Source organism: Euwallacea fornicatus, chromosome 31, assembly GCF_040115645.1.
Source record: "Euwallacea fornicatus isolate EFF26 chromosome 31, ASM4011564v1, whole genome shotgun sequence".
In the NCBI taxonomy this organism is placed as follows: domain Eukaryota; kingdom Metazoa; phylum Arthropoda; class Insecta; order Coleoptera; family Curculionidae; genus Euwallacea; species Euwallacea fornicatus.
In genome coordinates this window covers 1,342,330-1,365,078 of record NC_089571.1, presented here as the reverse complement: position 1 = coordinate 1,365,078, position 22,749 = coordinate 1,342,330, and the positions used below count along the sequence as shown (strand labels likewise).

Genomic DNA, 22,749 nt, shown 5'->3' with positions numbered 1-22,749 from the left:
GCAGTAAAATCTCTGTCATTGTCGAATCAAAAATTCCACAAAAGTATTTCAGATTGTGCAAGAATTTAATTTCAACATCTAAATATAACTCGTGCACGGAAAGTTCTGGCATTCATGCAATTTCAGAAATCAGAAAAAAATACCAGTGCGCTGTGCGTAAATGGAGTGATGGGGTTTTTATTTTATTCAGTTTCTAGCACTAGGATTATAAATTGACGTCTACATTGTGTAACATATTATCGTAATAGATGGAGTTTCAACCATAAAAAAGTAGCCTACTCTGAAAACCCATATTTATTCACATTTATCAATTCACACTAAAACGAATAATGCTTACAGTAATCCGCAGTAATACTAACTATATAAAAGCACTATTTACTTATTCTGGAATTTCGCCATATTTGACCTTGCACCTGCCAATTCTACGATTTAAGTCTGGACCTTTTGCTTATCGTTTGAAGTTGGCCTGAATTGCATTGAAATTTAAATTTAATTGCACCCAGAAGAACGGCCGTTAAATAGATTTGCTTCTAAATTTCCATTTTGTAATTTAATTACTTTACATCAATGCCGAAAACGCCAAACTTAAACTGTTTCTCATAGAAAATAAATCTTCTATTCAACTTCAGAATCCTAGTGGGAAAAAAAGTTTTAAAAAAGGTTCATTAAAAAAAAACGTTTATAATAATCAACTTACCTCCAGTGCTACGAAAGAGTCTGAAGACATACTTAAATTACATGACTCATTTTCCAGATCCTAAAAAATAAATAAAGATCTAAAAATGTAAATTAAAAGAGCGATTAAAAAAGAGTAGGGATTTATTGACGAGACCAGTTTAAATTTAAACTTGCATAAAGCAGCTAGTCATGAAATCTTAATTTGTTTCTTGCGTCTGCGCATATCCAAAAGAAGCAAAAAAGACAAGATCAAGGTTCCGTGTCCAACTTCTTTACAGTTTAATAAGAAAAATTAGATATATAGGACGTTTTTTAACATCGTTTAAACCGTTGTACTCATATTTTATGACGTGACTCCTTGGATAATTTTGTGAAGCAAAGTTCATATGTCAAAGTCTACAAGACCTCGTTTTTTTTCTAGAGCCAATTATTTCAGTATTACTGCAGATAAATAAACACACCTACCTCTCCATATTCCTCCTTAAACTTCTTTATTAATTCATTTTTAGGTAAGGCTTGTCGGCCTAACCTTTTGGGATATGCCACCAGTTTTGACTGGGGCGTATCTCCTGCGCGTGGCAATGGAACGGACAAATTTTCGATATCTTTTCTGAGAGCATCCACGCTTGCTAAATGTCGTTCACAATCGGCCACTTGTTCGTCTACAGTCCTGCTCACTTTACTACACGTGGAAGACACTAAGTCAAGGCTGTTGTGTATATCTTTCATGCCCTAAAATTTAAAAATTCAAATACATTCGCCACTACCTCGAGGCCTGGTAATTACCTGGAATACCCGATTATTATTCTCAGAAAGAGAATGCAAGAACCCGGTTTCTATATCCGTAATCTTTCGTTTTAACGATTCCAAATGCTGGTTGGCGCCTTTTAAAGAGTTGTCTATAGTCAGTTTTGTTTTATCAACCTTCGTTAAAATATCAATATTAAAATAAAAACTAATATTCAATACGGGAAGGATAAACTTACTACGACGAGTTTTTGCTTAACCTGCTCCTGGTGGGTATCCAATTTTGAATAAAAGTTTTCACAAATAGAAGATTTCAAATTTGTCAGGGAACTTATAATAGATTCCAAATTTTCTATATCGTTCTGGGTTACAGAAGAAAATCGCTGCAAATCATTTAAAAGCAACTTTTTGTCTTCTTTCTTGTGCTTCAAATTGGTTATTAAGTCGATGAAGAAGTTATCAATTTGGGTATCAAACTCTCCTTGCAAACATTCGTTGAATTGATTGATCTGTAAATAATGAAATAGTTTACAATCACATACTCTTAAAGCACGGCTGATGGGGCCAATGATAATTTAGATTGAATCTTAGGGCCCCAACATTTGGTTTTTCAAATTGTTGAAAACTTTGCGTCGAGATAAATTTTATAGAAATAATAAAATGAGAGCAAAGCATTGGATTAAGTAGGTAATGTGTTCTTTTCATATAGTTTTCATTTAGTCGTTTGTTTATAAAGTTTTTTGCACATAGTTTTTGTCGCAGTGTAATATAAGCTTATGATGCGCCTATGTACGCATCACTTTTTTTTATAATATAGCTCAAACGACTGGACTGACGTATTCGTAGCTCTCGAAATCTGTTATTGAATTCCAAAGTATTAAAAATACGTCACAAAACTGTGACGTATATTTCGTTCATCTCACATTGGTTTGACGCAGACATGTTGTATGAAAATTTTACCGTATGTCCAGAGTCATACATTTGCAACACGATCTTTTTTCTGCGCCATCTAATTCTTAATATGTGACTTCGTATACTGAATTGTTTTTCAATTTTTCCTATGAAATTAAATGAAACATAACGTTAGACTGTTAGCAGACAGCAAAAAACGGCGTGGGAGCGAACATGTTAACAATTAGTTAATTTCCATATAAACGTTAAAAAAAAGAAGAGTATTAGTCATTTTCCTGGTTTCTCTACAAATTAGTTTAATATATAACCATTTTCATAACTAGTTTTCTTTGCAGCAAAGGCTACGAGCATGTGTACAGGCCAACGGTAGACACTTTGAAAATATACTAATTGGGTATGAAAGCAAATGTTTATTTAACAAAGCATAGTATCCACCGATTTGATTAAACTCAATTTCCTAAAAAAGTGCTGGATAGTTCGAGTTTCCATAATAATATTTCACTTTATATAAAAATCTTCAAATTTAAAATTTTTCTATTAAAATGGCCACTAAAGTACAGAAAAGTTTTGGTACTTTTTAAGTGCTACCCTGTATTACCAATCGCTGAAAAAATAAGGGATTTTGTTTACAGAGATTCGGAAAGAGTACAAAAAAAATTTCATTAATTTATCTCGAAACATTTCGAAAATATGAATAAAAAACCATCTTCAGGAACCAACCTTTCACACCTTGTATATCGAAAATAAAGCGTCTTTCAATATACATATGTCTATATGCAGTTTTCGTCATATTTTTGGAACCTAGAATACGTGGTTGAACTTATAGTACTATGTTCACAGACATCTTGTATATTTTAATGACATAAGAATTGCAACAATGTTCTATTACCCTGAAAAAGATAATAAAAAAATGTTGAAAGCTTGATAGTAACTGAAGAGTCTTAACTGAGCTACGGCCCAAGACCGATAATTAAGGACTTCCCGACTACTTTATCTATTTAGTTAAAGAGACTTAAAAAAACTCACCTGCCCTTGTAAATCATGCGTTTCTTTAGAATACGCATCGACTTCAGCTATTGCTTCACCAATATGACCTTGCATTGAATTGGCAACACACCCCGCAGCTTCACAAGAATCATGGACTTCATTTCGTATATTTTGTATACCTTCTTGTACTGACTGTTGCGCATTATCCCTAGTTCCATCGACAAGATGAACGTGTTCATGCCATGTTTGTTTTGATAGGACGATGTCATTTTGAATTTGCGATATAGAGGCGGCTACGTTGGATTTCAACATCATAAGAGTATCTATTGCTGCGTTTTTATGACTTTCTTGTAATAATCCTTTCTCTTTAAGCATGCTTTGTTTTGAATAGTTATTGGTGTACTGATTTTCTAGTTTTCTTTGCAGAATTTGCTGATCTGTTAACAACTTATTAGTGGTTTCCAACAAAACTTTCCCTTCAAGATTGGTTTCTTCAAGTGTTGCCGAATAATAACTTGACACATATTGTTCTTGTTTCAAGACAGCATTTTGCTTTTTAAATGCTTTTTTAACCCTGCAAAATCATGATATTAATCTAGTTTTATTTTCTGGAACAAGTTCAAATTATTAAAGTAAAAAGACATAAATCATAAAGTTTTAACAACTTCGCACATGAAACTGAATTCCCAAGGCGTTTTTGAGATTTATATATTCTTTAATCAATATTATGTGATAATGTATGGTATGTTGACGGTAAAATGTTTAATTTGTTAATTATAATTTTAACACGAGTATAAAACAGTAGTTTTATATCAAAATTTTGGAATACAAAATACCAAAATCGGAAAAATGTTTACTTTATAGGAGTACAATCTGAGACTATGACATGGTCTCGGAGAAATATACTTATTAATAGCTGGCAGCTCGTCTTTGGTAACTAGTTAAATAAATATGGTAGCATTACTTGATTCAAATTAAAATACAACGCTAACCTAGAGATATTATTTATAACCTTTGATAACTTTATAATTTTTACAGAAATAAACCATTCGATCTTAGAACGAAACTTATTATTTTACACCCCTTGAAAGATACAATTTAAATCACACTTCTCAGTACTTACTTATTTATGAGGTCATCTTTATTCTTGCATTCGTGCATAGCATCTTCAAATTCCTTCTCTTTCATATTACGCATAACTTCAAGTTCGTCCAATTTCTTCTTCAAATCTTGAATAATTCCATTTTTTACAGCCATTACATTGGCATGCATCTTTGATTTGGCTTGCATAGTTTCCCAACTGTCTTTGGGAATGTAAAAACCGTCTCCAGTACGGGCAACTTCTAAATCTTTTTTCAGTTCTTCTATATCCTTTTTCAATTTCTCCATTTCTAAATTAAGTTGATTCATCATTTCAGCCTTCGTTATTTTCTCATTCATCATTGGAGTATTTCTAATATCCTTAGCCCTTAAAGCGTATTCCAATGTGTTCTGCGTTTCATCGTAGGCACCTTGTGCCGGTGAAACGGTGGCAACGATGCAAGTTTTGGTGTGACCACCTAAGCTATCTCGTAAAATTCTAGTCAATTTCGAATCTCTATAGGGAATATATTTGCTATTGTCTGCCAAATTTTGAATTACTCTTCCTAGAGTTAGCAATGATCTGTTGATATTGGCAGATTCCTGAGCGCGTTTGTCCTTGGCACCCGACTTTGCAATATTTTCACTTCCAGCAAGATCAACCAGATTAAGTTTGCCGGTTTTCAATATTTCTTCACCGTTTACATTGGTTTCCCTTGTAAACACAGTTATGGTAAATACAGTGTGTGATCTTGAGCTATGAGTATTGAGCGACGTAGCTGCTGTTTGGCGTTTTTGCGTACCTTTTTGCAACAGCATGTAAATATCATTGCTGTTACACACCGTATTTTCACTTAAATGCTGTATATATATTCTGCCTTTAGGGTCCATATATAAGCTGTAAAAAAAAAACCAATCATAAGTGCGTCTCTCAAACAAACGCAAAAAAGGTGAATAAAATATTATTGATTAATTTAATTATAATATCATAATCATTATATTAATAAATTAGTAACTGTAAGAGTAACTTACTTTAGTGGTGGTGAAACTTCTAGATCATTAAGTAAATCATGAACATCTTCATTATATAACTCGAGAAACGACACCCGAACATTGTATTCTGTTATATGCATTAATCCTAATTCATGAAATATATTGGCAGCTGCTCGTGGGATAAATCCAGCTTCCTCGTCCTAAAGTAAATAAACAATAATATATACCTACTTATTACTAACTTGCAACGAGTTAATTAGAAAACATGTTGTCAATTGATATTTGCTCACCTCTTTCCAATTCAAATTAGACGTTGCACTTCTTTGACCTCCTATCATAGTGTGAGTCTTTCCAGTTCCCGTCTGTCCATAAGCAAAAACGGTACAATCATAACCCATAATAACGTCCTGAATCATTGGGCTAATAACATGAGAATAAATATCAATTTGGGCACAATCCGGTTTAAATACTCTGTCAAAGCTATAAGTTTTGTCTTTACTCCGGATTTCACGATGCGATATACACTGCAGGGTGCTTTTCATTCTTCGGTCTATTTCATCTTGGTTTAAAGGCCTAAAATATTATTTTATGAAGGAAAATCAAAACCTATAAATGAATCAATGGCGAATCAGCAATGTTACAACGATATTGCAAAATTAGCAATATACAGGGTGCGCCAACTGCAAGTTATGCCAAAATGCTCTGATACATCTAATTTAGTATGCAGGGGGAAGGTTTTTTTTAAATAGAAATTGACAGTGATTTTATTCACCCCTAGGTAGGGGAAGAACCAATCCTGAAATTTTAAATGGCAAAAGCTGTAAAGTAATACATCAAATTAAGTTTTTTTAAGGGCTATATGGTGATACCAAAATGTCTTACTTTGCAACAACCATTGACAAGTAAATAGTTTATTTTTGTATGATTACTACTATGATACATAAAACGCGAAAACATCTAAATTGTTTCTTCAAAATGCTGTTCATTAACTTTGTGGCAGATAAACAAGTTTGCTTCAAAGGGTTACCGCACTATCTTGAATATTTCGGGGCTTATTTGGCGGCATTCATTGATAATGCTTTCTCACAATACTTTCAAGGTATCTGGAAAAATGGCATAAACCTTGGACTTGAGATAAAAACATTACCAACAATAGTTTAATGTTTTTTGCTATTATACTGGTATCAAATCATTAGTGGTATGTTTTAAATAAAAAATATGGATAAAATCCTTGAAAAAAACTAATATCAATATTGTTATTAAATAATTATGAATACATGCATATTGTTAGGTATGGTCTAAATTATCAATAAACTTGGAATAATGTTCACAAAATTATTTGGGCAAGTGCAATGCTCATTTCAAGTACAAATCTGCAATGTGATTTGTCTAAAAGAATTCTTAAACTGGTGTAAGATAGTTTCCTATTCAGTTAAAGAAAACTTAATATTAATATTACTTACCTTACTCGAACTACCACTTTAACATTTTGAGTTTGATTAGGTTTCTTTTTTTGATTCAATGCTGGGGCCTGAGCCATTTTAAAAGCCTTTAATTGACAAAATCAGAAGAATATATGTGCTATGATCCACTAATAATTAACATCCAGACACCAAAACTACACGAAAATCTGAAACAGAAACAAGATTGCAATAAAACAAAAAAACTTACTTAAGTTATTTTGTATATATGGTGTGGAATATTAATTTTTTGTTTTTATTTCATTTGAGTTCTTACTAAAGTTATTCCAACTTTAGTTTTGCATACTATTTTTAATTAAAATTAGTGTCAAATAACGTTTTCCCTTTACTCAGATGAAAACCCTTGATAAGATTTAAGTAACATAATCTGCCAGGGAACGTTATTATAAAAATGAAAATGAACACAAATGAAGTCTATGGAATTGAGTATTTAAAATACGTGAAGCACTGAAAATTCCTCATTTCGATTCGGGAGGACCAACAACATATTTTCAATTTAGAAAACACAAAATATTGTCCACGAAAAGGGTTAAAAAGGATTTTCTTATGAGACCTTCGAAAAGAGTAAATGTTATTGTCATTTTGTTTGAAGTTGGAATAGTATTCAATTCCAAGTTTTCAACAACCTGTATGGATAGCATTATTTCCAAATAAAATGAAACAAGAACAAACTTAAGAACGTCTTTACCTGCAAAGGTAAACATAGAGTAACACAAAACGCAGGACAGAAGAACCAAACCTTCACACAACGAATAAAATCTTAAACTAGACAGAAATCTGAAAAATATGTTACGAGTATGAGAAGAGAAAATTTAAAATCAAAATCTTAACTAACTTTTAAGTCAATGTCAAACGTCAATGTTTTCATATGTCACCTATGATACGTTCGGTATCCCGGGTGTACGTTTGGAAAGTAGGTCCTTCTAGTTAGTGTCAGTATGCACTTGTCTTGCTAATCGAATAACTCTTAAATTAGGAAATAGGAATCGAGTTTAGGTTTCTGTTTCCAAATTTTTTTTATATTATATATTCATATCACCATGACCTAGAATTGAGAAAAAGGAAATAGTGCAGTTTCATTTTTAGCTATTTAAAAGAACCGTAAGAATCAAAACGGAAGCTTATCCTTGTGAATATAAGTTTCGTATTCCGATGAGAAAGTGGGATTTCAGATCCGAACATTTCTGTCTAATGTCCCTAATCTGTAGAAGCCCGTGAGAGTAAGTTTTTGTCAATATTGATTGGACAAAAAACAACATTTGCCAATTTCATTGCACAAAATTACTTTATAGAATTATGCCTTTTGAGTCGAACGAGAGAGACAGCTCATTACGTCCCGCTACCCGCTCTTCATACTTATATGTGTGTCATTTACCTGTCATTTTTTTGGAATAGGTATCAAAGTGTCAATTGAAGTGCCAGCGATGACCGACGTTGACCGACGTCAATCCAATAATTACATGGCGGATGTTTTCCAATTATTCGGTTTATGAACTTATTCAAAAAGTGGAATCTAAAATTGAAAATAAATAAGTCTTTTGAGTAATTGCTAAATCATTAAAATGAAAAATTCTTGAGTGTCGTTTTGCGGGTGTTAACTATGTGTGAATCATGTGCGGATTTTGTGCAGCTGCTCATTTCTTGTGAGTATTTCTTGGATTTTTTAGTTTCAGTTTTAACTATTTCCTATCCTATTTTTTAGCAAATAAGTACATTTATTTTTTGTTTTAAAATCATTTTTTTTAAATAAAAATTATTAATCATAAATTTCAGCTTTCAGGGTGTTTTCAATTTCAATTACTGGTTCTTTAAATTGAAGAAAATAGAACATACAACTCAAACATAAAAATATTTAAATCCATTGAAATAATCAAGCAAGTAAACATTTTCAATTAATATGAACTAAAACTGCGTTCTAACTCTTTTATCAAACGTAAGAAACCTACCCTATCGACAACCCAATGGTTAAAAAGCATGGAAAATTAGATTTTGCTATTTGTGTCTCGTAATATGGTATCAGGGGTGTTAGCTTATTTCAAGCTTTAAATGATTATCCATACGTTGTGACTTTCAATCTGATTGTTGGATCAGTAAAGTTCTATCTACTGGAAAAACATTCATTTACACAACATCCACACTTAGGATGCAATTTTGATTGAATTAAGAAATTGTCCAATTCTCTTTTTCAAGTGAATAGCACTGAGAGGAGCAGATTGAAGGCTATATTTAGTATGATTTAAAACAATTGAAAGCCAATTAAAATTGAAGTAACACGTGATATTAAAGGAAGTATGAAAAAAATTCTGATCGAGAGCGTTTTGAATCAAATTTTGTTTCCTGCAGACTTAGCTACAACATAGTTAAGTTTACCCTTAAATTCAACTTTGACTGTGGTACATTTCATTTGTAAATAATAAATTGTTGCATGTGGTGTCCTGTATATTAGGTATATCAACAGTGAACAATTAAAATTAATTTGACCTTTAAATAGGGTGGCCAATCTTTAAAATAATTAATCTGATAAGAACATTCAGTTGACTTAGTCAAAGGGGATATCAGTGATACAATGATTAGTCAACAATTTTTTTCCAAAGATGCCTTATTCCATTCAGGCATCTTTTTACAGGATATTATAATTAGAAGATACAAATCATATTTGCACACCTTTCCACAGAATCTTGATCTGGAATTTCGATACTTATTATGAGTTTGAAATATGTATAGGACTAAAAATTATTCTGCTTGGTTATACAGTATGACTAGAAAAAGGAGTTCAATCTACTAATAACAGGTAGATCCTTTGAAAATAAAGAATTGTAAGGTAGCAAATTGAGTTGCTATTTTCCATTTTCTAACATATTTAAGTTATACGGAATATTAAAGTTCAAATTTAATTTTTTATTTGTTATAGTTCTTCAGATATTATGTTAAAATTTGGAGATATTGTAACTCATTCTATGGTCTATATAGGTAGACTTCTCAAGAGTTTTCTCTAAATCTACAGAGAATATTTTTTTGAAATCAAGGTCTTTTCGTCTCAAACTTTTTTTTGATCTTACATCAATAGCCATTTAGTTGTTAATATTAGAATTTTCTGGTCAAATTAGAAACTATTTTATCTCATGTGTGTTTTCAGTATTTATCACCATTTCCCAGTTATTTGCAACAGTACCTAGAAATTAGATTTTTATATAAAAAATGCGTATTATATGCATATTTTAATTTGTTATGTAACTGGAAGTGAAAGTGGGAACAGATGCATTCCCACTTTCACTTCCAGTTACGTGACAAATTAAAAATAAGATTTAATGTAATTAAATATACTAGACAATTTTTATCATAATTTATTATGTATTTAAAATAACAAATATGATGCATATTATTATGTAGTAGGTCATAGAGGGAAAATCATCTGCATCCTTAGATATTTTTGCAAATAAATGGAAAACAGCACGGTGGTAACAGCAGTAAAAATGCGAAAGATAAGAAGTTTGTAAATTCAAAAAGAATTCAAATATTGACAGATAATCAAAACATAATACATCTGCATTGTTCAAATTAAATGTGCTTTTTTGTATAGAAAGCTATGTGAAACTTGTTATGTGTGTACAGGATATTTAAAAAAGACGCAGCAATATTTAAGAGGGAGATTTCTCAAGGCATTTTATGAAACAAAGTTCTGGTAAATATAATTCTAGAAACGTATTGTTTTGAAGATATAGGGTGCTTCTTTTTTTAAATAACGATTTTTAAAACATATTTAAAATATTTCTTGACCGATTTTTTAAAACTTTAAAAACCATTAAAGCACAAAATATTCTTAGGGAGTAAGGAAATAAATCCTTGAATTTTTTTGAAATGTTTTTGTATGATAAATGGACATGTAATAAAATGGTTTTAATTTTTTATCTTGTAAACGAAGCAAGATACGACAAAAGTTCAAGCGACAAAAAGGTTGTATTTTTAGTTGCTTCATCTAAAAAAATATCGAAATTTAATTAAAGTCAGTGGCGTACATTTCTTGTCAATAAATTTGTTCAAGGTGTCCCCCCTGACCCAACTGAACTTAATAATTCTAATCTAGTTAGGGCCAAATCAGCCTCTTATTACTACTAACAACGCTACCAAATTTTAAAAAAATGGTTAAAAGATATTTAATTATTTTTCAAACACTATTATTTAAAAAAAAACTGTACACTCTGTATCTGGGAAACAATACATTTTCGGCTTTATGTTTATGGGAACTTTTTTTCATAAAATCACCTGAGGAATCATCCCCTTAAATATTACCGCATTTTTTTAAACACCCTGTAAAACTATAATATGGCAATTCATTCATTAAGATATCTCTTGGCTACTGGTATTACAGCGATTGTAGTTCTTGTTAAAGTGGCTGTCCTCTAGATTTTGATGAAGACTGCAATTATTTTCTATACTTAACCCAAATTCATAGGTGTATATTAGACAATTTGAGGAAGGCATTTTGAGTAACGGTTGGCTGACAAAAATCTTTTGGTTTCACTAACCGTTTGTCTTAGATATATAATACATTTTTGCCCTCTGGAGCCATCAACACCTCTCAGTGCATAGGAGTACCTTGAGACATCTACAGCAATTTTATCTGTACGATTCTCCTAATCAAATTTCATTTCCTAAATGCTAAATCCTAATTGTTCTTGTTCTCAGTTATCTTTTCAAAGTTGGTTTCTTGATTGACTGTCATCTGGTTATGATTATTCAGATTGTTATGACAAAACTATCATGGACTTGCATATCCAATGTAATTTTGAAGGTTCCATCATGTTTCACTGGCAATCACTTTGTTACATGACGCTATGACCACCACGAATTTATTGTCTTGCTTAATAGCTATTAGGGAATATGTGGATAAAATAAATAGGCAACTGAGAATATGAACAATGGTTATGATGTTGACCGATGCCGAAAAGTAAACACAATATGGGGAGTTGGTTATAGCACTGGGTAGTACCATGTGCTAATTAAGGAGTCCCAAAGACTATGTAGTGTGGTAGTAGACTGACTAGTAGAATGGTAGAAGTTTGACACAAAAATCTGGTTAAGGAATTATATTAAAAAAAAACACTTGAGAATAAATCAAATCACCTACACCAAGAATATGCGAGGGTTAGTGAAAAATATACCAATTAATGAACCTAATCTGTGAGATGTCAGATTAAACTTATTAAATTTATTGCTAGGGTAGTTAATATATAGAGCATAATACAATAATGCAAAACAGATAAACGTAAAAATGATAATTGAGTTAGAACAAAATTAATAAAATGAATTACTTTCTCCTGAACTGATATTAGTTTTAAGTTGTTGTGCAGTATTTAAGTATATCAGTTATTTATTATTGTAAATATAGATTTGATAATAAAAGGGATTAAAAGAAATATATAAATATAGTTTAATTTTTTTCGCATTTAGTAGTATCTACTGACATATTTCAATATTATTTCATATCAGCATTGTGATTTGAGGAAATAATTTTAATGTATTGTGCACTTGTATTAAAAGAATTGTGACGCCTCTATTTCGTTATAGATGAAGCCCAAGTATGTCAAGAATCATCTGAACAGCCAATATTAACTGTTGATGACATAAATACAGCATTTGTGTATGTACAAACATGGCCAGCAAGGTATGATATGATAAATTATTGACACATCATACATATCTATATGCTGAATTAAGTTAGATTTTTTTTCACGGAATAATCAACGAAATCATTTGATTATAATAGCTTCCTTGAAATTTTTACAAAAATAAATTGTACGTTACTAGTTACACAAAATGAGGATCATTCTTTTTTTTTTTTCATTTTTCCGAAACTGAAGAAGTTACAATAAAATGGCGTGAGTGCCTTTTTATTACTGGTCTTATTTATTAAGTGAACAGATCTGCTTTGATATCATAAATAATAACGTAAAGAAATCAGATTAGTGACCGGTTCTCATTAAAATAATTCATTTAAATCTTTAAAATTAGAGAAATAGCTATTATACGTTTACGTTTAATACATGCTAAAAGTACTTACGTACTTTTGCCATTTCGGAATACGTGTCAAAAGTACATGTATACTCTGGACACTTAATCATTAAGTACATAGGTATGTAGTTTTGGTTCGTATGAAAAAAGAACGTAGAGATTCTTCGCATTTTACTTCATTGCATTTTATTTTTGTCCTTAGGCAATGCATGTGCTGTTATGGAGATCCCAAAAATTTGGACAGATTCAGTTATTTGACCCAGGGCTTAATTTATATGGCCGTTTCTCAGTTAAAGCAACTTGTGGACAAATCAGCGGAAGACAAAAAACATCTTGGAGAAAATAAGGAACAAGAAGTCAGTTCCAAAGCGTGTGAAAACAAGTCAAACGGAAAAGAGAAAAAACCTTCTTCAAACACTAATCCTAACCTTGAGGATGAAAAAGAAAATGTTGAAGTTGTGGAAAGAGATAAACTGTTAATCTTGGTCTCAAAAATATTTCTCATGAATTTCCCATTGTATATGGCATTTAAACATACTATCCAGTCGAAGGTGGATGAATTAACGCAACAAGAAATGGCCAGTTTAAACATGTTTTGTGATCTTCACGATTCAGAGATTCCCATCTATCTCTTGAAAAATGTTAGCTGGTTCTGCAAAATAGGGGGACTACTGGCCATGACAAATTGTTTTACGTATTTAACAACTGACATTTTGCCGGTATCGACTGCCCACGCTATGATATCGATAGGTAAGTTATTCGTTTTAATCATTTTATGTGGGTCTTACCGGAAAGACACGTCTACACCAAAGAAATTTTGACACACGTCAACAGTGTCAAAAGTTGCTCCTTGTCGCTTCTGTGGGGGTAAGTCTTACGATTTCAAAAATTCTGTCACTTATAAATTTTTTAAAAATCGTCTCTTCCTGTATGCAACGGACACTTGTCCTAAAAACCATCTAGCTTCTGATCAGTGACAGGTGACATCTCTATGATTCTGATTTGTTCCCACATGTAGTTGCAAGAAGTTTACTTAATTTTGACAAATTAGTTATTGTACCCTTAAAGAATTAAATATTGACTAAACAATTTACTTTGTAGTGTGCAATTTAAAGCTATGGATGAACTACAAAACAATGGTATCACTTCTCGTTCCTCTTAGATCATGTGTTTTAAGGTACATGTGCAAATTGTCTGACCAAGATTTAAGAACACCGACAATTAAAAGTATGGCAGGTAAGTTTTTGGTTTATTGAAACTCTTTGGCAGGAAATTCTAGTGGGAATAAAGTTTATATGTTTGAAAGCTTCGAAAGTACTAAAACACATATAACAACAATGAAGTGACGGTTCAAAAAACAGTATGAAAAGAACCTTGTGAAGAATATTTTATATCCTAACCATTGCAAAATGGGATTTCATTTACGAACTGTTTGAAAATGAAACGTAACCGCCAATTGGCTGAAAATTATTTGCTTAAATGTTAAAAAACCTTTATTTCGATATCTCATTTTTTATCAATATTAATATTAGAACGCAAGAAGTATTAGTTTAACGCTTTCTATGCAATACCAAAAAGAAGTTCATTGAAACTGTAGTTGATTAGGGGTTTTTATTTTGTGCCGTATCATCTATTATTGCAATCATGACTATGCACAACTTTATAGTTCACATGAAGCACAGACAAAAATTGAAATAAAAATTTAATGCAGCGTTTGTAACATGCAAAAACGTGTACCGTTCCCAAGTCATACTCAAAAGACAGTTAGTTGTTTGCTTGATAGATGAATTTTTTAATATAAAAAAAAAAATAGTTTACTTAAATGATGACTTTAATTTTGAACAGGGAATATCTCTACATACTTTGTGAACTGTTGTTAAAGTTTACAAAACGATTTTTCTGGGGGCAGTTTTTGATTCTTTAAAAAGTTTTGTGGAAAAGTGATTTTAGTTTTTATTTATCTCTACTCCTTGCATTTAATTTTGTAAACCAGTATTTTTAATATATATACGTCAATTATCAGATTTCATGTGGAATGCCATTAAGGACCCCCTTGATTCTCCAGTAGCCTTTGATGCTGACGGTTTAGATCTGGCATTTAAATATTTCACTTCCAGTACACTCACAATGAGGTAATCCTACAATATTCTTTTAAATATGTATAGCTTTTAATACCCAGGTATTTAATTTTAGATTAGCAGGGATCACCCAAATTAATAATCAAATAGGAGTTTTAGCGGAGATATGTGTGGGTGAAACCTTGCCTGAAGCTGAGGCAGTTCCAAGACTCATGGCCGATTGGTTGATCTCAAATAATATAATTTCACACATTTTTGGACCGAATTTACATGTCGAAGTGATAAAACAAAGTCACATAATTTTAAATTTCTTAGCGATGGAAGGTCGTATCACCTGCGAGCATATGGACGTAATTTGGGCCGCAGCCCAACTGAAACATTGCGCCAAACCAGTGCATGATCTTTTGCCAGGGCTTGTTAAGCATTTAGCTACTGGGCCCACCTTACATTTGTATAATCTAATCACTAAGTTAGAGCCCAAAGAGCACACCGAGCAGACGCTGTATTTGGCCAGTGCTCTAATTAAAGCGATTTGGTCACGAGGTAAGTCATACAGAGTATTTCTAAATGATCTGAACACAACCCTATAGTTTAAACTTGAAGTGGAAATACCATCATTCAACCCAGCTTGCTTGAATGCTAAATTTAAGGTTTTTGAATTACACAATCAAAATTATTATCAAACTTGAGGTGGTTTATATTTGATGGTTAGTTTATAAGTAATTCGTACGAGAGAGGGCTAGACCAAGCCTAATTGATCTCTTATTGATACAAGTAGTTCTTAATAATAACTATAATCTTTGGTTTTTGTTTATTGCGGTTATGAGATTTATACCGCACATTTGTCTTCTCTATTTTAGGTGGTGCTGTTCCTGATGTAGGTTTAATAAACGTAGCTGCTTCAAGTGCCGGTATTGCCCTGCATAAATGTGCTGCAACATCTTCTGAGAACAGGTCAGTACTTCGTATAAACGAGGTAATGGAAATAAAATAATAAATATAAAATTTTAGATTTTTTCATTGTACCTTAATTCCTGAAATTGGTTTAATTGAAATCCTCAAAACTATATTTTTATCGTAACTACACTTAAGTTGAACAAGTTTTTTCTAGCATCTTAAGCAATGTGTCATCCCAGCATCAATTTAATATCTAATATAGAGTAGTTTTGAATAATTGGGAGGAACCAGTTGTCTGTTTTTGCCTCACACTTACCGGCAATATTAGAGGTCACGCATTACCCTTCAGATTAAACAGAATTTTCAAAAGTACTTCCTGTTTTAAGTTATGTGCAATAGTTTTCAACGTCTATATCATATTCGTAAAATCATTTTTTGCAGTCTTAATTTAATTGCGAATTTTAGTGTTTCCTTGGACGCAAGTAATTCTGAAGAAGAGCATGGTGAAAGTACAGCGCATTCAGAAAGTCATAAATCAGATAGTGAGGAAATCGATACAGTTGAAATTGATGACGATGAACACGGCCACATTGTAGAAGATAATAATGGGCCCCCTCCATGTAAACTAGCTAGGTAAGCACCAAAGTAGGGCTGATAAGTATGAGTTATATTGGTGAAACAGAACGAAAACAGATCGATATGATAAATCAATAATTGGAAAAACATACGTTGTTTGATGCGCTAATTTAGTTGAGGTGTTGTTAGCATAAGCGTGAAATGGAAATTTGTAATATCTCTTTAACAGCCTGCTGATGCTGATATTTCTTGAAAACAACATCGACGCAATCTGTCTGCTAACATTTTACCCTTTCTTGTGAAATCTTGGATACTGTGGTTAAATGAAGCTCTAAATAAATATAATAGGGACGCCCAGCACAAAATATTAGATTTCCATTCTGAGTTATTTAAAAATAAATAATCTTATTTTTCTCGTCAGTTTAATAATTACTATGAATTAAATTGTAATGTTATAAATTCACTTATAAACTTGTCACTTTTTCCAAATGGCAACATGGTGGCCGACTTTTAATATTTTTTCAAATATAATTCTTCAAATAGCAGAGAAAAAGATTCACTAGGCTATAAAAAATGTATTTGTACTCAGTAATAATAAGGGTTAGTTTCAAATTTGACAAATAAGGTTAGTTATATAATTTGTATTAGGAATGAAACGGACCACCGAAATATCAAAAAATTTACAGGGTGTGTCATTTAAAAATTTGAATTAAAAGTAATATTAAAATAATAATTATGTTTCTCCTACAAAATTCCGCGATACTTTTAGTGCAGTTTGCTAAATATTTATACCGTAACGGAAAATCTTATTTCAACCGGTTTAAAAACAAAAAAAATATAGAAGTGAATCACGTAGACAGAAGATACTGGATATGTACATATAAATATTTTTTTGTTTTTGAAAAGCAGATGGACTAGGTTCATATGTTTTGACTTAATTATTAATGGTTGTATGCGTTCGGTACAATCTTCCTGAGGTTAAGAGTCAAAGTGTTAATGTGTTGTTAAGTTCAAGCAAATTTCCGTAGAGCTGTTATAAGTCTCAGCATTGGTCAAATTCTTGATTCTTGTTATTTTAATTAAAAGTATGTTTATTGGAAATTCCTGTCCTATTTTTGGATGTAAAATCCGTAATAGAATTCCTTGGAAAATATTTTGGAACACGTATATAATTTCAAATTTGCAAATAAAGGTATGATGAATCTACCATATGAACGCACTTACTGTTATTACTTTGTTACAGTGAAGCCATTTTTTTTGTAGAAAGCAAATAATTGAAAGAGTACATTGTGAAGCTCCCAACAGCAGTACAGATACAGAAATTGATGGTATTCCTTTAAAAGCATCTCCGGAGCACGAAAAAGTAAGGTGGCCTGCATCAGTTAAAACGAAAAGCGATAGAAAAGCCCACGTCCGAAAAAAGATTCTGTCTAACTTAAATGTTTTATCTGAGGGAGTGGAGACGATTGGATCAAGCAGTAGTCAAGATGAGGGAGACGTGGAGAGCAGTCCCACAAAAATGAGGAAAAGGTATATATTATTTATAATAATAGATAATAATTATTTGTAAACAAAGCCCAAAAAATATTCTTGTTTGAAGAAGATATTTTGCGGTATAATTGTAAGCCCAATCTATGTCTTCAATGTTTCCAAATTTAACATACTGTACGTACTCTAGTAAACGTACCTATTTTTACTATTACTCAATATCATTTGTTCTTATCAAAACATTTATTACCCAATTTTTTTTTATCTGTATGGTTACTGTGGTCAAAAGGGAAATAAAACATTATTCATTTCTCTATTGTGCCTTGCCTTAAATCTGAATTTGCAGACGGAAGTTTTTGAGGAAAGCACGGGCGAAGCGGCAGAAGGGTAATAACAGAAAACGAGGAATTCATCGTTTGGTAGGCGACGATGCTCTAAGTGAGATTGAAGTGGATAGTGATCATGAAATAAAAAATTTGAAGAATCAGTCTGTACAAGCAAGTATCATGATTCCTGCTCAAATTAATTCGTTGGTAATTAAGTTTGCTAGTTAAGATGGGTAATGAAAATAATAATTTTCCTGGTTCAGGTGCATCAAAGTACCGCTTTGAAACCCAATGTATATTTGGAAGAAAGTTCTTCTTGTAGTGATTTGGGAAAAGAAGAACATAATGTCTCTCAGCAGTCAACTTGTGAAAATTATATTACGGTGCATACAGGCAATCACATTTTAGAAATGCTTAGTGGCGAAGAAGCCGAAGTTGAAGGTGAGATCTTTTGTTATTTTTAATTTAATTTTTACCTATTTAATTACTACTGCATTTTAAGTCGACGTTAAAAGTACATTAATAAGAAATGTAGGTTATATACTGATGGGATGTGATTTAAATCTTATCTATTCCTACCTTTCTCCTATTTAATTACAACTACTGAACACTTAATGTTGATTTAATATATTTATCGGTCCTTTGATGGAGGTTATAGTTATAGTACAAGTAGTAACTTTGAATCAGGTTTGGGCGGTCCTAAATTACTGTGGTTATAGGACGACATATGTAGTATATTGATAAAATCAGTCGTTTAAAGGCTTTTTAACTTTTGAAATTCAGGACAATCATTTTCATTGCTTAGGTGATGTCGAAGGAAGCTACTCTTCCAGAATGAGTAATAAGTCTGAAAAAAATATGGCCGATTTCGATGGGGAAGATTCGGTTTGTGAAGACGAACTTGCTCAGCTCACCGAGAATCATCCAAGTTTAAACAGTACTTATGCCATAATACCTCACACGCCGGAAAAGGTATGGTAATCTATAATCATAATGCTGTGTCCAAGATAAGCATGTCAAACAAGAACATTACTTTAAATGGCCTGCATTTCGTTAAATCGGAAAAAGGTGCATAATTGGAATTTCAAACTCGATCTTTAGAATTATAGCATTTGGATGTTCAGTTTTTCTTGACAAATCTGATATACTCGATTTTTGATATTATTTTTCCCCGTATAATTATAACAGATAGAAAGACACCCTGATCAAAATTGCATTGCAGTCTTGGTGAATTTCAAGGTGACGATACTATTTGAGTTTTATGAAGTTTTGCTTTTCTAAAACATAATTGTTAATTGTCACTAATGTTTAGATTTTTTTTAATATGAATGAATTGAAAATATTCTCCACATTAGAGGCGGATTGTTGAATTTATCTTTATTTGCAAATATAAATTAATTGTCGCTTCTTGATCATTTTTTTACAGTAATTGCAGCTTAAAACACATTACGTAAATATGATTCCTCCTAATTTCCAGTTATTTTTTCAGTAACACCCAACTTTGAGGAAAAACATTAAATAATTGATAGATCAATAAATTTATGAGTAAAAATTGTGTAATGTGTTTGAAGAAATTCTTGCAAGGTGACATTAAAATAAGTAACGTCGAAGACACTGAAAAATTAAACATCGCAGAATAGTTTTAATATTAAGTAAAAACTGGTTAAAAAAAATTAATTGAAGATAGTAAAAGAAAGCTCGGCAACACTTTAAATGGATCTAAATATTCGTCGATCTGAAAATAATTACGGATTAACTCGAGTCAGGTGGCTTTTACTGAAAACCTGAACTGTCATTGCCTCAGATTTATCTTGAAATGCGCCTGAAAAATGACGGAATATACGTAGTCACTATCATGCCATGCTGAAATAAAGTTTTTGTGAAAAAGTAGTTTTAGTTTTTTTTAACTCCTATGCTAACAAGGGGAAAAATAAAACGAAAATTTGGTAGTTATCATGTACGAAATTTCTTTGCTGAACCTTCACGTCTTGAGCACATTATACGCTATTGCATACGTTTATGTTGAATTTTTATTTTTAGATCGCTTAATTTGTCAATTTGAGCATTAAGTGTTCCTTTAACAATGGCTGTTGATAGTATCTCGATGGCTTATGATAAAGCATCGGAAAAAAGAGATTGTAATAGAACATGGAGAATTGATTTAAAATATGTTTTTAAAATACCCATTGGAGGTGGTAAAGACTCAAAAATGATCTTTTATTATCTTATTCTGTCTTATGTCTTATATGGAGCTTCAAATGTCTTTTTTTTTTCTTGGAAACGGTAACCAACAAATGGTAGTAATTTAGGACACATTGTGTACTCTTTCTTTACTAGAATGAATTCTTTGAGATACGGCCAATGGTTATCACAAAGGTCACTGATTCTCTTGAACGTCTCAATTTAATTAAGTGAAGTAATCTTGCATTTTATAAATTTTAGTCCCCACCAGTGAGAATGGTTGATCCCAGATTGTCCGCATGTTTTAAACCCGATAATGTGTGTAAACCTGGAAATACCCTATTGTGGGACTTATTGCAGGACGATAAAATATGCCAGTTGGGAGAGGGATTGGCTTTAGAGGCGGAAAAGACACTTTGTAATCTTATTTCTTTTATGCCCGACAAGGATATTAGAATGAAATTTATTGAAGGTAAATGTACTGACCCATTACATAATAATTACCGTACATTTTTTGAAATTAAAAACGTAGAATACATATTTCTCATCATTGTGGCATTGTTTGATTTTTGTTAAATTAATTTTCATAGGAAAGTTTTGTAAATTCCGATTTTAAGTTTTTGGAGACTGTTTATTTTGATATTCCCCTTTATTTTGTTTTTCAAACGTGAGAAAAAAACAGGAAAAAGAATGTCCGATAAACTTTAGGTTGTAGCATTCACTGGGGTAAAACTAGAAATAATCGCTAGGAAGTTTTAGTTCAGGTTTGGGCCGATGATTATCAATTGAATTTTATTGCAGGTTGCTTAAACAATTTAGCTAACAATGTATCCGTTATAGTCTCATTGCATATGTTACCTAAATTGTTCACATCATTCAGAGGACTAGAAATGCACCATGTGACTCAATGGGCCGAAAAGCAACATCACATGATGACACATTTCTTTAACAATTTGAAAGGTAAGTAGCAACTTTACATTTTTCTCCCCAAAGATGTTACTTTAGACTTTTGCCTAATTTAACTAAACTAGTAACGTTTACGGTTTAGAAGATAGCAATAGTGACCCATAGTAATTGCACCACCCTGTATAGTGGTGACCATTGAAATAGAGCCAGTTTATGATTTTGGTCAATTTTATCGGGTTATTTGTTAAATGGTATGTTTTTTTAATTATCTTAAACCATATTTGTATATTTGCCTTCTTTATTATTTACTTATAATATGCCGTTATTTCATAAATGAAGTGCAACATTAAAATTTTATTTGCCAAATGATGTATTTTAATATTCTAGCTGCATTTTAATGACCATCACCTAATTGGATTATTCTTTGTAAAACTCTTCAGAATTTTAGGTTTAACATAACTATTAACGCCCTCATTTGACAAATTAAAAAAATTACTAACATTAGACTGAATATAATTGCAAATTACTTTTATTAAGTAACATATTGAATTTCGTCATAACATAGGGCTCAATTTTAATTATTAATAAAAAAAATAAACAACACTGAATTCACAACGAATAATATTATTTCTATACTAATTCTATTCTTTGTCAGCTTACACCACGAACCCCGAGAAATCTCTCCCGCTCTACACTCATCAAATTCAAATCCAAGTTAGATTACAATTCCTGTCAGCAATATTTTCTCCGGTAGTCTCGCCTAGTACCTTTAAGTAAGTTTATTGTTTCAATTTGACTAAAATATTTAGGCATAAAAATATTATGTTTATTCAGGTTGAGTATAGACCAACTAAACACTTTGTGGGAATGTTTGGCTCACGACGCTGAATGTTCTGATGAACTATTTAGTTGGCTGCTGTCACAGACTAAGACTAACGAATTACATGCCTTACGGGTAGATGCTTTAAGAAGGTAAGTTTTTATTACAATAATAACAAATTTTGCCAGTACAAAATACGGAGCACGGAAAGGTAGTAATATGATCATAAATTTAACGTGAAATAGTGTGAGGTTTTTTCATTTGCATTCCTTAGTTTGTTTACGTTTCGTACCCATCTCGTTGTTATTTCAAACTTTCAATTACATAAATAGAGAATAATATATTGTGTATATAGTAGGAAAAGTAAGGTTTTCTCGTCGGACGATGAATAATCAACCCAATTAATAACTAATCTAAGAAGCAAGTTAGAGTAGGAAGCATAAGTAGCTGAGATTCAAAGTTTTCTGCGTTCACATACAATTTTTTTTATCTATATAGATTTTATGTAATATGTTCTATACTTTACGTCCACATTGTATATATATTTTTGTATTGTATAGTGGGAAGAACTACATTAGAATAAAGTA

The 22,749-nt window shown here is 31.6% G+C and overlaps 2 protein-coding genes across 3 annotated transcripts in view; one reads left to right on the top strand and one right to left on the bottom strand.

Annotated features, from left to right (window-relative positions):
- Positions 1 to 278: 278 nt before the first annotated feature.
- Positions 279 to 7,695, bottom strand: Klp61F (Kinesin-like protein at 61F). 2 transcript variants are annotated; one of them, XM_066298580.1, is made up of 11 exons: positions 7,567 to 7,695; positions 6,861 to 7,027; positions 5,688 to 5,970; positions 5,437 to 5,597; positions 4,448 to 5,302; positions 3,364 to 3,898; positions 1,665 to 1,934; positions 1,465 to 1,602; positions 1,140 to 1,410; positions 698 to 757; positions 279 to 633 (listed from the first exon to the last, which is right to left on the bottom strand). In XM_066298580.1, the coding sequence occupies exons 2-10, from the start codon at positions 6,935 to 6,937 to the stop codon at positions 744 to 746; spliced, it is 2,604 nt and encodes an 867-aa protein (XP_066154677.1). In that variant the 5' UTR covers positions 6,938 to 7,027; positions 7,567 to 7,695; the 3' UTR covers positions 279 to 633; positions 698 to 743. The 2 variants fall into 2 exon arrangements, with proteins under 2 accessions (XP_066154677.1, XP_066154676.1); XM_066298579.1 differs by having other exon boundaries at positions 1,144 to 1,410.
- A 598-nt stretch (positions 7,696 to 8,293) lies between these two features.
- Positions 8,294 to 22,749, top strand: part of puf (ubiquitinyl hydrolase 1 puf) — a 40,608-nt gene continuing 26,152 nt past the window's right edge. Inside the window, exons 1-16 of the mRNA XM_066298652.1 lie at positions 8,294 to 8,521; positions 12,447 to 12,543; positions 13,093 to 13,640; positions 13,992 to 14,126; positions 14,914 to 15,022; positions 15,084 to 15,511; positions 15,829 to 15,922; positions 16,331 to 16,498; positions 17,705 to 17,971; positions 18,276 to 18,462; positions 18,519 to 18,696; positions 19,061 to 19,227; positions 20,698 to 20,908; positions 21,238 to 21,396; positions 21,998 to 22,115; positions 22,177 to 22,314. Coding sequence (XP_066154749.1) covers positions 8,479 to 8,521; positions 12,447 to 12,543; positions 13,093 to 13,640; positions 13,992 to 14,126; positions 14,914 to 15,022; positions 15,084 to 15,511; positions 15,829 to 15,922; positions 16,331 to 16,498; positions 17,705 to 17,971; positions 18,276 to 18,462; positions 18,519 to 18,696; positions 19,061 to 19,227; positions 20,698 to 20,908; positions 21,238 to 21,396; positions 21,998 to 22,115; positions 22,177 to 22,314 — 3,047 coding nt within the window. The 5' untranslated portion in view covers positions 8,294 to 8,478. The remainder of the gene's footprint in view (positions 8,522 to 12,446; positions 12,544 to 13,092; positions 13,641 to 13,991; positions 14,127 to 14,913; positions 15,023 to 15,083; positions 15,512 to 15,828; positions 15,923 to 16,330; positions 16,499 to 17,704; positions 17,972 to 18,275; positions 18,463 to 18,518; positions 18,697 to 19,060; positions 19,228 to 20,697; positions 20,909 to 21,237; positions 21,397 to 21,997; positions 22,116 to 22,176; positions 22,315 to 22,749) is intronic.